We start from the raw sequence: 13235 nt of genomic DNA, 5'->3' as shown, positions 1-13235 counted from the left end.
TTATAGCGATATTTTATCTCCAAACACTGTGTAGACGACTGATACAAGGGAACGAAGAGGGTGGAATACCAAAATATCCAGACAAATAAATTGAAATTTACTATTTATTGACCCCACTTGTCAAATTGCTATCTATACTGGCTCTAGGCTATGTATACTATATAACCTGGTCAAGTTACATCAAAGTTAGAGTTTTTTTTTTTTTTTTCTTTCTTTCTTTCTCTTTCCTCTTCTTTCTCCAGTTTCTTTCATTCATTTATATATATATATATATATATATATATATACCAACATGTCAATGATCATACCCACGCACACATCATCCAGCTCATCATGCTCCTACTCATCTCACTCAACCATCGACACATCCTCCTTCAAAGATACCCAGATTTGCAAATCCAAACAAGACTTATGGCACATTATCGAGAAACAACGTGCCATTATACAAGAATTGCAACAAGCTCTTGTCGATGTTACATCTGAAAGAGACGGTTTGTTGCTCAAAGCCAAGTCTATACCAACGCCTCCACCAAGATCGCCTTATAGATCTCATAATCATGGTGAAACACCCGAGAATAACTATACCCAAAAACGCAAGTCCATACCCACTACTACTTTTACTACGGCACCACAAAGCAAGGCCCACATCAAGGTCAAATCAGTGCACTCGAATCGATTTTCATTAGCTGTAATGGATCATGTCAACCTCGAACTATGGGCTATTGAAAAGACATTCACAGAGCTGATACATTTAAACCACACAGTAACGTTTACACCAACCATAAACAAATGAATTCTGTGCAACTAACATGCAAACAAAAAAAAAATCAGTTACATAAAAAACTGAACCTTTCATTCCATCTTGCTCTAGATTCTGTGGACAGAAAGCAGCTGAAGACCATGATGGAGGATTTCTTCAAGCGGGCGCTTCAATGTCAAAGTGATTTATCGCCTGTTTATTCATTTATTTCAGTAAAATCAGCCAAACATCAACAGCAGCAGCAAGGCTATCTGTCTAAAAGAGGAAAACATATCATCGGTGGTTGGAAATCATATTACTTTATTCTGTTTGAATCCGAGTTGAGATACTTTAGCGTAAGAGTGTTGTAGTGGTGCTTGTGGTGCTTGTTACTGAACTGTTGTCCTATTAGACTCACAAAGGTGACCTCCATGTGCGTTGCATTCCACTGAATCATGACACTCAGATTGGTAAACAAGCAGACGGCAATGTAGAACCATTTGAGCATGCTTTTGTGATTGTCCATGAAGCAGCGCCTATCATACTTGGGGCTGCCTCGGATACTGAGCGAGATGACTGGGTACAGGCACTCTTGATGGCCACCAAAAAGAGACGTACACAGCAACAGCCCATCACACGACACCATTCAGAGTCAACTGCAGTACCCGCAAGGAGCAGCAGCAACAACAACCATCTCCATCACCACAAGAGCATGTACATTGAACACTCCATGCTCTTGCAAGACAACACTCGTTCCAGCATGGACGACCAGACCATCTTGAATTACTATGAATCTGTCCATCAGCCGCATCAGCAAACACAGCAGCGCACTGTTGTTCTCAAAGCGAGTGCTGACTCACTGCCGCTGGACTTGCAAAGCGACGAAAAGAGCAAGAAACACCGTAAGTCATTTTGGTCTCGACGCAAATTCTTTAGCAACAGCAATACAATGCCATCGGCCTCACCTACATCTACGACGACATCACCCACAAGTGCAGCATTGCCTATAGTAGATACCGCCAGCATCAGACATACACTCTCATTTCCATTTATAAACAATACAGAGGAGACATCCAGTAGTGGTAGCAGTGCATGTTCTACGCCCATGTTTCAAATATTTGGTGTTCCCCTCGAGGCAGCTATCCGAGTATCCCGAATCTCTGAACGATACCAACTGCCTGCGATTGTGTATCGATGTATCGCCTATCTGGAAGAAAAGAAGGCTATCCATGAAGAGGGCATTTACCGTCTGAGTGGCAGTTCAGCTCAGATGAGTTATCTTAGACAGCAGTTTTGTGAATATGGAGATGTCGACTTGCTAGATAAAAAGTATGCTGATGTGGATGTACACGTGGTAGCTGGCTTACTGAAAGCTTGGCTACGAGAGCTTCCTATCAATGTGTTGACCCATGAGCTGTTAAATGATTTCTTATTGATCTGTGGTAAGTTTGGTATAGACAACGTACTGAAGCACCTGCTGACATGCACTTATGGTAGACATCAAAGACAAGCAGAGCAAGATTCAGGAACTGGGTCTCCTGGTATCTATTCTGCCCTTGGCAAACTACACACTTCTGCGAACATTGATTGCTCATTTGATCCATATTGTGCACAATGCGGATACCAACAAGATGACACTGCGCAATGTTAGCATTGTATTTGCACCCACACTGTCTATTCCGTCAGGCATCTTTACGCTGTTGATGAGCGAATTTGAATACATTTTCTATACCAAAGAGCAGCAGGAGACAGCTGTACCTGAAGCGACCACATCGGCAGACAGGATCAAGAACAACTATCTGAAAAAGAGGTCCAATCGCAATAGCAGTGACTACAAGGACCAAGTGCCTCCCAATATCATCCGCTTGGAGAAGGGTAAGTGTCCCAGATATAAAAAAAAAAAAAACCATGCTTGGCTGAATGTTGCATTTACTGACACACCTTGTAAGCAGAATACAGGCATGATTCCTTGGTCATTGAGCAGGATGAACTGGATGGCAACTGTAACAAACAAATGACGTAAATTGAGCGATAAACATAGAGCTTATTTTGTGTGGGTGCCATATTAAGCAAATAAATAATTAATATTCCTCTTTCTCTCTCTCTCTCTTTCTCTCTCTCTTTTGATTTCAATTATATCATGGGTCATCATCAAAAGGCAGCTTCTTGCTCTGCTATCCCGTCTTTCAGTTCACTGGCATCGATATCGACAGATACAACAACACCACCAGCAAGCAAAGCCAAGCGGAATAGTTCCATAAAGCCTTCGCCCTCATTTTCATCGTCCTTGTCGATCGCCACTGATAAACAAACAGAACAGCAACAGTCTCTGTTGTTTCCATTGCCCTCTTTTTGTTTGTATTCGAAAAAGGCGCTCACGAATGAATATGCTCCAGAGTCTGAAATTGTACAATACTTGGCTCCATCATCCAATGTGTTGGAGGAGCGGCTGCCCATGTTTGTAGGCGTATTGCAATCTCTGTTCACTGTAGTCAATGACATGCCATTCGTCGATAGAGAGCAACAAGAGGACGACGACCAAGAAGAGCAAGAAGAAGATGACCATGAATACACAGACATCGAAGAAGAAGAAGAAGAAGACGACGAAGAAGATGCCAAACATACCACATCGCCATTCACCATCATTGGATTAAACAGCATGAAATTAGTAATATGGAACAGCATGTATGATCATGTTACTGACTCTTGTACATACGAAAAAGACCTCTGCTTGGTTATATTTATATCTGCTCACCTAACAGATGCAATTATCCTGAATAACATGCAATCGCTAAAGGAATCCCTATCAACGATCTCTTGTCTCCATGTAAGATCTCTCCTAATCAAGCCTCCTTAGTCAGCTAATCATAGCCTTGTTTTATTAGGCAAATGCAACGCAATTAGGAGATCAGTTAATACCATTAGTCAAGTGTTGGTTTGAAGAAGGACAGTAGAAAACACGAGAAAGCCGGAGAACTAATCAGGTGTAGAATATATATATATATAACCCTTTCTAATTCTCCTCTTTTTTCTTTCTCTCTCTCTCTCTCTCTCTCTCTCTTTCTCTCTTTGATTGTTTCTTGTACATAATAAACTCATTACAGCATCATCATTATTATACCCTTTCAACTCAAACAATGACTGCATACCAAATACCAACTGAAAACGAGCAGCTGATCCAATGGTCCAATGTGGAATTACAACCAGATTGTTCAAGAAAACGAGTGCGCACATTTGAGCAAGATGAAAGCGGTGATTCAGCGACACCGCCTGAAAAGACAATTCGATTACATGAATCCATAGTAGATGGTAAGCTGTACAGTACTAAACAGTGGATACAGCCTGCCAACGCCTCACAAGAAATAATAGCAAAAGAACAGGATGAGCAAAATAGCGGAAAGAGCATTGACATTTCAAAACTATCAACACAAGAGATCCTATCAGCTTATAAACGAATTTGGAACAACTTGGATCTGAGTAAACCGACTGATGCAAAGCTGGAGCCATTTGTTTGGCGTCAAATTAGACAATATCAGCAAAGACTATAGCATTTATAACAACTCGATCAATAAACATATACATTTCGCAGCACAATCATATGTGATGGATGTCGAGTTGCATTTAGCGAATTGCATGGCAGCTGCTCTGCAGGGTAAGTCTTGTTCGAGTTCATTTTCCCTGTAAGTATACTCAACAAACAAGCGAGGAAGTATACAATAAATTACACGAATTACATCATTTATTTAAGGCAAGTTTTGTATTTAGCGGTAAAGAATATTAATCAAAAAGGCAGCAGTACCAGAGATAGTTCTGACATATTGGAGCTTGTTCCATTTTGCAACGTGTTGATGGACTTGCTTGCGATCGTAATTGGCACCGTCCTTCTCCATGGCAAACAGTTGATTGTTGACAGGCATCATGAAGAGGAGAGTAAAAGGGATGCTCAGAAAGGAGAGTGCCGTAGAGTAGATGAATCGAGTATCTTTGGTTCTGTAGTAGCATACTGCATTAGCTACTGTACTCACAACGATACTGAGCTGAGCGATTTTGGATGCTTTGCCATACACTTGGTAAAAGACGGGCAATGGATCTTGGGTAGCCTTGATAGCGGGGACACAGACATAATTCATGCAGAGGCCGATGCCAGTAAATACACCATTGGCAAAGAGACCGATAGAGCGAGGAGTGTAGATCAAAGTGGCTAGTGAAGACATATGAAATAGTTGATGATGCGAGAGCGAGAGAGAATACAAAGAAATGTCTCAAGAATTTGATGTGCTAGGGCTTTTATGCAATCACGGCACGGCCATGTCGATTTATCCGCTGCCGATCCGGTTTCAAACCTTGTTGACTCATACAATCAGAGCTTCAGCCTGATGTGGAGGGTGGATACATGAGAAACCCCCCCCCCCCTAAGGAGAGAGCTATCACTGACTAGAAAGTTATTTTGCTGCCAAGTCCAGGACGTTATCCAACAGTAACTGTAAGATGTTTGGTGGTGGACGCATGATCATATGTGTTCTTGAAAGATCCAAACGTTAATTTGATCATGTTGATAGTATAAATATCAGCTTGATACAACTGATTCCCCTTGTTCATCATCCAAAATGTTGCTGAATCAATCAGAGCTACAAGACATTCGAGGTGTATTATCTACTCTACATCAAAAAAAAAAAAAAAAAAAAAAAGATACTAACTCCAGAGCAGCTTATCAAAGAACATTTGAAGGAGCTTATTGGAGAACAGCATTGTCAGCATTCTCCATGGGCCTCCTCATACTCAAAGTATTCACAATTGAGTTCTATCGTATTGCGCTTGTCTTTTTTTTTTCGTTTGGCATGTCCATGCTACTGATTGCTTATATGCGACACCGGCAATTCAAGCATGTATTCAATCCCGATATTCCAGTGAAAACGGGTAGCAACAGGGTGGCATTGACCTTTGCATCTAGTCTTGTTACTTTTCTGATTCTGTTTCTGTTGATCTCTCAATTAGATCCATAAGCTGATCATGTGTATATGTGTCGTATTATCGCTTGCAAACTGTGACACGCCTTGTCCAATAAATAACTCGCCATCTCGTTCAATTTCTCACCCCTATTGACTCTTTCTCTTTCTCTTTTTTTTTTCTTCAATTTTGGTGGATATGAATGATACTCAAAAGCAACAGCAACCACGCTCAAAGAAGATAGAACTCGTTATTATACCAGGAAGAAGCTTGGGGCCATTTAGATTAGGTAAATTGAGCTTATAAACATTGTCTCGATCATACCAGCTGGATCTAATCCATCGCCAGGTTCTTCGTTATGGGATACGATTCATTTTCTATCAGGTAAACCGCAGTTTTTTCCCTCAGTCGAACTCAAGTACAGTCAAGAGGTAGGCAAGGCACTCGCATGCTTGGATGACGAGAGAGCCTAACATTGAAATGTACATAGCATCCATTAGATTTTGATTTTATTATCGCATTACCAGCAAATGGGCTCAATCTACGATACGATGGATCGTTGCAGAGGTTGAAATCTGTTGAATGCTACGACCCAAGCAAGGTCAAGCTCGTTTATCAGAGCAGCGATGTGAGGTAAGGACTGGTTGATAAGAACAAATTGTAGTGCATTGACACTATTTTGCATGAATTTTAGTTCAAGCAGAACAATCCCGACATTTCTACTGATATACAAATCCTTTGGACCTACATATCCCGGTGAATTTGACTCGAACCAAAGCATCTACACACTCAAATACCCTGGATTAGCATTCACGTTTCCGATACCCATCAAACACCAGAACTTGTACAAACTATCGACGGATCTACCTCTGGAATTTCCTGATGGCACAACACCCATCGCATCCAAAGTCATTCTCTACAGCAACAGTAACACTTGGCAACAAGCAACTCTGCCTCCCTTGGCCAAATTCATTGCAGAGTCGAATGCAAGTAATTCAGCGAAATACGGCAAATTAGGCAAACGTGAGGTAGAGACGATTATCGCCAAGCCCACCCACGGCATTACATTACGATTTCCAACACATGGGAGTACAGCAGATACCGATATATCACTAGATAAATCATCCACTAATATGACCAATAACAGCAGCAGCAATTCGGCTGGCAATGCCATCGCGAGCGCTGCCAATGTCAACATTGTCCATCAGAATGTCAGTATACTTCTCAACACAACGACGGCACAAGATATTCTGGCTGATCTGGGTAAACCATCAAGGACATTTTACAAAGAAGAGGATAAAATGAAGATTCACTCGGTCACGGATACGACACTATTATCGAAGTCATCACACCCCATTGAGTCTAAATCCGGTGATACATCCACCACAGCAGCAGGCAGCGACGATAAGGACAAAGGTAATGAAAACGCATGGTCAGAGTGGCCGATGCTAATAGGCATTAGATCCTTCTCTAGTTCAGCCCACAGATTACTTTTTCAACTATTTCCACCTGGGTATAGACATCTTGATCGATGGAGGGTTGCATGTATGTAAGAAGATTATACTCCATGGTAACGTGCCAGGTCATTACGATTTCCAAAGGTACGAAATAACTTGCATATGGGTTGTATCATTGAAATGACTCCATTTCCTCTGTAGATACAAGCGATGTCCATTTCAAATCATATTTCCCAAGAATACGAGTAAGTACTATGTTGTGGATGATGAGGCCAAGCATGAATTAATGTATTTGAAATCAGATAAAAAGGCAGACACTGCGTCATTATTGGTGGATGTGGATGATGAGAGTGAGACTACAGTTACTGCTGATATGAAGGTACAGATCAGATCAGATAAATCATAAGCTACCATGGACTCAGTCTTGCTTTTTTTTTTTTTTTTTTTTTTTTTTTTTTTTCCGGGTAGATCACTGACATTCAAGAGCGTATCCCCTGGGAAACCAGCAATGCCATCAAAGACAATACACCTCAGCAAAAGCCCGTTATACTGACTCGAGGATCAAGCGAACAAAACCCATTTGGTTCCACTTATCTTACTGGATACGATGAGGGAGTTGTCATGGAAGTCATGAAGAACGGCTATGTGCCTACCGTTGTCTTGTTTTGAAGAAATAAACAAAATGTGCGCACTGGATACACGCACTCTCTATTCAAAGTGCTTGAATAATGCTATGAGTGCACGTGGTAATGATTAGCTTTAGGAAAATAAGGTTTAAATGGGCTTAATATAAATCATCAGTCTTGATATTTCATTTCATTTCTCTTCTTTCTCTCAATAGTATCATGGTAACAACTGAGCGCCACAATAGCTTTGATCCTAAATGCATCACATCAGGGATTCCATTGTTACCTTTTACCAATCAAGTGGGCGGTCATACACCTTTCTTTCGATTCTCAAAGAGAGCCATCTGCAAACCAGCTGCACCCAAGGAACAGGAGTTTTACGTCCATCTTGAATCCAATCATCCAGAGCTTCTGCCATTTTTGTCGCAATATCTCGGCTTACTGAACGCCACATATTACCAAGACAGCCGGGCCCTGTTGCCAGAAGTCATTTTCGATGATAATGAACAGCTTTTGAAGGACTGGTACTCACTGGGCAACCAGCAGATCGACAGAGGCACAGCTGCTACACCCGACATTCTGAATGATGATTTCCAGCAGTGGTCTCCTAACGCCGATGAATGCAACTCGAGATTCACAGAGTTTCGCAAACGAGTGCTGTGCGAAGTATTCAATCCAAGTGCACTTAGAGAACGTATGAAATTGCAACAGGACGCTTTGGAGCAACAAGAACTGCAGCAACAGCAGGACGCAGAGGCGGCTCCAGCCATAGAAAAGATGACCATTCAACTCAAGTCAGTGTTGGGTGACAACAATGCTAAATCCAGCGAGCCACTGTACAACGAGCCTATGAGCTTGACTACGCCAAGTCTACCTTCCCTGCATGAACATCAGAACGGCGAAGCCATCATGTCCAGCTTGGATATAAGTCGCAAAGGTAGTACGACCAGTCATGCTTTCAATCACAATGACGACGACAGCGACAATGTATCATCTGCTCGCTGGCAATTAAGAAGGACGCCCACAAATCCCTGGGGCCAACAAGTGTATGAAAGAGACAGACTGAAACTGCAGCAGCTCAATGAGGGGAACGTGGTGAAGCAATTCATACTATTGGAAGACCTTACAGACAACATTCGGTGTCCCTGTGTGCTTGATTTAAAGATGGGCAACCGTCATTACGGTGTCTTTTCGAATGAGGTCAAGATGAAGAGCCAGACATCCAAGTGCATAAACTCGACAAGCCGCCAATTAGGCGTTCGAATTTGTGGTATGCAGGTATGCCAATCATTGCCATTGAGAGGATGGTTAATTACATTTATTTAAAAAGATCACCCTCTATCGTTAGGTGTATAAACGAGATGAAAAGAGATTTGATTTTCATGATAAATACATGGGAAGACTACTGGATGAAGAGGGATTCAAGAAGAATTTGGTGGATTACTTGGATGGTCGATTGAACCATATTCCTGTGTTGCTGAAAAAGCTGAATCGATTAGCCCGTATTATCAGGTCCTTGAAGGGATACCGATTTTATGCCTCGTCGTTGCTGCTGATATATGATGGTGGCAAGCCAGAAAACTCCGAGGATTGTAGAATAGATGTGCGAATGATTGATTTTGCTAAATGCGTGTCGCCTGAAGATGATACTGCAAGCTTTACATATCCACCAGAGAACCCTGATGGACCTGATGAAGGCTATCTATTGGGAATATCCTCATTAATAGAGAAATTTACAGAGATCCACAATGAGCAGTAACAGAAAACCAGCTCGCGATGATTGAATTAGCATAGACAGTATTTACAATTTTATTTGGCTTGGAATGGCAAGCTAAGGGATTATAATATATGTGATGGATAAATAAATAATATGAAATATTAAACAAATTTGGGTGCATTAGCCAAGAGAGCAAAGAGAAGGCCAGCAACGAGACCTGCAGCTGGAAGAGTAAGGAACCAAGAGAACCAGCACCAAGCAAGCATTTTCCAATTGACAGCCTTCCAGCCATTAGTGTTACAGAGACCAATTGCTGCAGATGCACCAGTAATACAATGAGTGGTAGAGACAGGTAAGCCAAGTTGAGAGCATGTGAGCACAGTAAGAGCAGCTGATAATTCGGCACAGAAACCACGAGAGGGAGTGAAATAGGTAATGTTGTTACCCATAGCGCGCATCACACGATAGCCCATGATAGCAAGACCAAAATCGATTGCAACACCACCATAAACGAGAATCCAGACAGGAATTGGCACCTTACCACTAACATCGACTTGGGCAGTGGACCAGATCTCATAAATGGATGAAATGGGGCCAACAGCATTGGATACATCATTGGAGCCATGAGCAAAGGAAGCCATACAAGCAGTGATGACTTGCAAGAAAGAAAAGAGATATTCAGCATCATCTTCAAAGAGTTCAGCGTTGGCATGGACGTGAGCGAGTTTATCATTGTCCAAGTTGCGAACATCTTGACGGAGACCATTCATAGCTGCACCAACAAACTTGGTCTTGTACTCGGTAACTCTGGTAGTGAGCCAGTTGCCCTTGCTTTCAGGTACATTAACGGCAGAGACGACGTTTTCGCTTTGAGTTACTTCAGCATCAGAGTTCAATTGCTTCAATTTCTCGTTCACTTCGCCAGGAGAAAGCATTTCGTTGTCAACAGCAGCCTCGTCGTCAAGATGGGCACCAGATCGAATAGAGGCAGGACGAGAGTTGACGCGGTTTTCGGCTTCAGTGATTTCTTCAATAGTAGGTTGCTTCTTGACAAGAAAGATGTAAAACATGTGGTGCAACTTGAGCACTTCTCTTCCTTTGATCTTGCGAACAACCCAGGGACAGAAGCAGAATTGGCCAAAAGCAGCACAGCCAGCAGCGACACCAATAGCAATGCCAACAATAGTGCCAATGTTCATGTGCTTTGATCCACCGCCTGGCGCCTTGTAGATGATGTAGAATGCTTCAATACCAGCAGTAAAGAAAAAGTAGACGGGAACCAAACGAATGCCCCACTTGAAGCTCTCAACACGCCTCAAGATGGCATATTTAGTGATCATGTAAATGATGGCAGCAACGACACCAGCGGCAATAGGCGAGAGGAACCATGAAGTGATAATTTGAGCAACACCAGTGAAATCACCACTGAAACCCCAATCAATCGAGTTGGCACCAAATGAAGAGATACCAACACCAATGATGGCACCCACAATAGAGTGAGTTGTACTGACGGGCCATCCAAAGCGAGAAGCTGTTAATACCCAAGTAGCAGAACCGCAAAGAGCACAGAACATGGCCAGCATGAGCATTTCTGGCTGTTGAACATAGTGATCGATTGCTAAAATACCGCCTTTGATGGTTTCAGCAGTTTCAGCACCGAGTAATACAGCACCCAAGAATTCAGTAAAGCAAGCGACAATACAAGCCTGCACCAGTGTCAGTGAGCCTGAAGAGACTGAAGTGGCAAATGAATTGGCCACATCATTAGCACCGATACCAAAAGCATCGGCAAAGGCCACCACCATGCCTACAGCAAAGATCCAAGTATAGTCGTGGATTTCCATTGAAAATGTGAGTGTGAGTGTGAGTGTGTTGATTAAAAGTGTTGATGGAAAGAGTGCTGTCTATTGAAATTTCTGTTATATTTATATGATTCTTCTAGTTCTTGATCCAAGGTAGAACTCTGGATTTTAGAAACCGAAGCAGTAAGCCAATCAGTCAAATTTTTATGGCCACGATTTCTTTCTGTATGCTAGTTGGAAATGATGGAAGAAACTTCGGGTTCTTCTCTCCATCACCCTATTATCAATGTAGGTAATACAGCCCATGTTTACACAAACCATGGCAGAAAACATTGCATGTTGGCAAGCTTGTGTTCTTTGATAATGGACATCACACGATGCACGTCTTTTCTGAAAGACTCAAATGGTTGGCCAAATGTCAGTTAGCAAGATTCTCTTGGATCCAAATGGGTGCATTCAAGATTGGAACCTGATTTACACATTTCATGTGAAAACGTGCGTAGGATACATGCCGACGCACAACCACAGGAAGATTTATAAAACATGCAAATACAGTTAGCGCAACACCAAAGGGCGGTTTTTTAAATAAAAAGGCGGGGTTTAAAATTCTCAATAGGCGGATTGTTTTTTTTTTTTTCCAAAGGGCGGTCTCTTCGATCCTCAGTAGATATTTTTTACAGTTGTTTGTGACATTTTATTAGATAGGATTGCCTTTTTAAGCAATCTTCAAATATGTTTACCGAATGTTGTACAAATGCTCGAAGATGTTCTGGAGGAACATTATTGCAAGCCTCAGTTATTCTTGTTGATAAATCCTCTTTAGTTTGAAATTGACTACGTTTGACCTTATTTTTAACTATGGACCAAGATTGCTCAATAGGATTAAGTTCAGGCGAGTAAGGAGGGAGATAAATGCACTTATATCCTCTCTCTGTCACCATAGTATCAATCTCGTTAGATGTATGTATTGGTGCATTATCCATAACTATATAATATCCTTTCATTTCCGGAATGCAATCCATTTCATCCATTGTTTTCTGAATAAAATTCATATAATGGCCAGTGACAGTTCCTTTGGAGGCAGGCTTCTTTGGTTTTGATGGTGCTTTTCTTTTGCGATTACCAGAATCGAGACCGCCCTTTGAGAAAATTGTAACCGCCTTTTGAGAAAACAAAAACCGCCCTTTGGTGTTGCGCTAACTGTATGCCTTCTGCCCTCGACTGGAACTCAGGCGACATCAGTCTCTGACACACGTGGGGTAGCTCTAGCTAGTCAAATCTCACTGGCTCGAGATTTTCGATTTTAAGAAATACATCCAAAAGAATTCCTGGAAGGCATGCTGTTATCATTGGTCGACAAACGTTTGAGCCTTTTTAGCCACATTGATGATTTGCTCTTTTCTGCTTTGTTGTTTATGTATATGGTTGCAACAGAATAACCAGAAGCTCAAGAATCTTTTGGTGCGATCTGTGTCCTGTCTAAATAAGGTCATTTTATATCATCTGTTTTACCTTTATATGTATAATCTATCCTAATTGTCGTAACATCCTTGTCGTAGAGATTGTGCCAAGTTGGAAACTACTAAACTAGTATTTCGAGGAATTTCCTTTGAATACTATAATTATATTCATTAGGATTCTATAAACGATACCTTAGCTCAAAGATGTACTTGTTAGTATTGATATTTTAATAAGCTACCCAATGTAATTTGGTTGCATGGTGACCAGTTTCATTACACGTAGCCCAAATAATATACAAATAATGATCTGCAATGGCAAAGGCTAGTGTAGATGCTCCGCACTCTAATTTGATACTTGGCACCATATGGATAGCCTACTCTTTAAATAACAAACATCTTTCAAAAACTAGCAATCAAAGATAAAAAGGGTATAATACAGCATTTTATTCAAAAACTCAAAAAGTAAATCTCAAACAATGCATAATGA

At 41.5% G+C, this 13235-nt stretch overlaps 7 protein-coding genes across 7 annotated transcripts; 5 read left to right on the top strand and 2 right to left on the bottom strand.

The window, feature by feature from the left end:
* Positions 1–292: 292 nt before the first annotated feature.
* On the top strand, positions 293–2762 carry RCF1_2 (Respiratory supercomplex factor 1, mitochondrial; the record flags this gene model as incomplete). Its single annotated transcript, XM_064827767.1, has 5 exons — positions 293–763; positions 832–1095; positions 1152–2181; positions 2237–2614; positions 2692–2762. The coding sequence occupies 5 exons, from the start codon at positions 293–295 to the stop codon at positions 2760–2762; spliced, it is 2214 nt and encodes a 737-aa protein (XP_064687051.1).
* Positions 2763–2879: 117 nt separating this feature from the next.
* Positions 2880–3693, top strand: ATC70_008518 (uncharacterized protein; the record flags this gene model as incomplete). The annotated part of the gene is made up of 2 exons (XM_064827766.1): positions 2880–3566; positions 3625–3693. 2 exons carry the CDS (start codon positions 2880–2882, stop codon positions 3691–3693), a joined length of 756 nt encoding a protein of 251 aa, XP_064687050.1.
* Positions 3694–3876: 183 nt separating this feature from the next.
* Positions 3877–4287, top strand: ATC70_008517 (uncharacterized protein; the record flags this gene model as incomplete). Its single annotated transcript, XM_064827765.1, has 1 exon — positions 3877–4287. The coding sequence occupies one exon, from the start codon at positions 3877–3879 to the stop codon at positions 4285–4287; it is 411 nt and encodes a 136-aa protein (XP_064687049.1).
* Positions 4288–4500: 213 nt separating this feature from the next.
* ATC70_008516 (uncharacterized protein) lies at positions 4501–4953 on the bottom strand (the record flags this gene model as incomplete). Its single annotated transcript, XM_064827764.1, has 1 exon — positions 4501–4953. One exon carries the CDS (start codon positions 4951–4953, stop codon positions 4501–4503), a length of 453 nt encoding a protein of 150 aa, XP_064687048.1.
* Positions 4954–5884: 931 nt separating this feature from the next.
* Positions 5885–7812, top strand: ATC70_008515 (uncharacterized protein; the record flags this gene model as incomplete). The annotated part of the gene is made up of 8 exons (XM_064827763.1): positions 5885–5975; positions 6035–6117; positions 6177–6319; positions 6381–7102; positions 7149–7287; positions 7345–7388; positions 7446–7522; positions 7612–7812. 8 exons carry the CDS (start codon positions 5885–5887, stop codon positions 7810–7812), a joined length of 1500 nt encoding a protein of 499 aa, XP_064687047.1.
* Positions 7813–7988: 176 nt separating this feature from the next.
* ATC70_008514 (uncharacterized protein) lies at positions 7989–9528 on the top strand (the record flags this gene model as incomplete). Its single annotated transcript, XM_064827762.1, has 2 exons — positions 7989–9047; positions 9118–9528. 2 exons carry the CDS (start codon positions 7989–7991, stop codon positions 9526–9528), a joined length of 1470 nt encoding a protein of 489 aa, XP_064687046.1.
* Positions 9529–9647: 119 nt separating this feature from the next.
* ATC70_008513 (uncharacterized protein) lies at positions 9648–11330 on the bottom strand (the record flags this gene model as incomplete). Its single annotated transcript, XM_064827761.1, has 1 exon — positions 9648–11330. One exon carries the CDS (start codon positions 11328–11330, stop codon positions 9648–9650), a length of 1683 nt encoding a protein of 560 aa, XP_064687045.1.
* Positions 11331–13235: the final 1905 nt, after the last annotated feature.

This window comes from Mucor velutinosus (genome assembly GCF_035048745.1).
Source record: "Mucor velutinosus strain NIH1002 chromosome Unknown tig00001561, whole genome shotgun sequence".
Classification (NCBI taxonomy): Eukaryota; Fungi; Mucoromycota; class Mucoromycetes; order Mucorales; family Mucoraceae; genus Mucor; species Mucor velutinosus.
The sequence above is the reverse complement of the archived record's forward strand: the minus strand, read 5'-3'. Positions and strand labels throughout refer to the sequence as shown.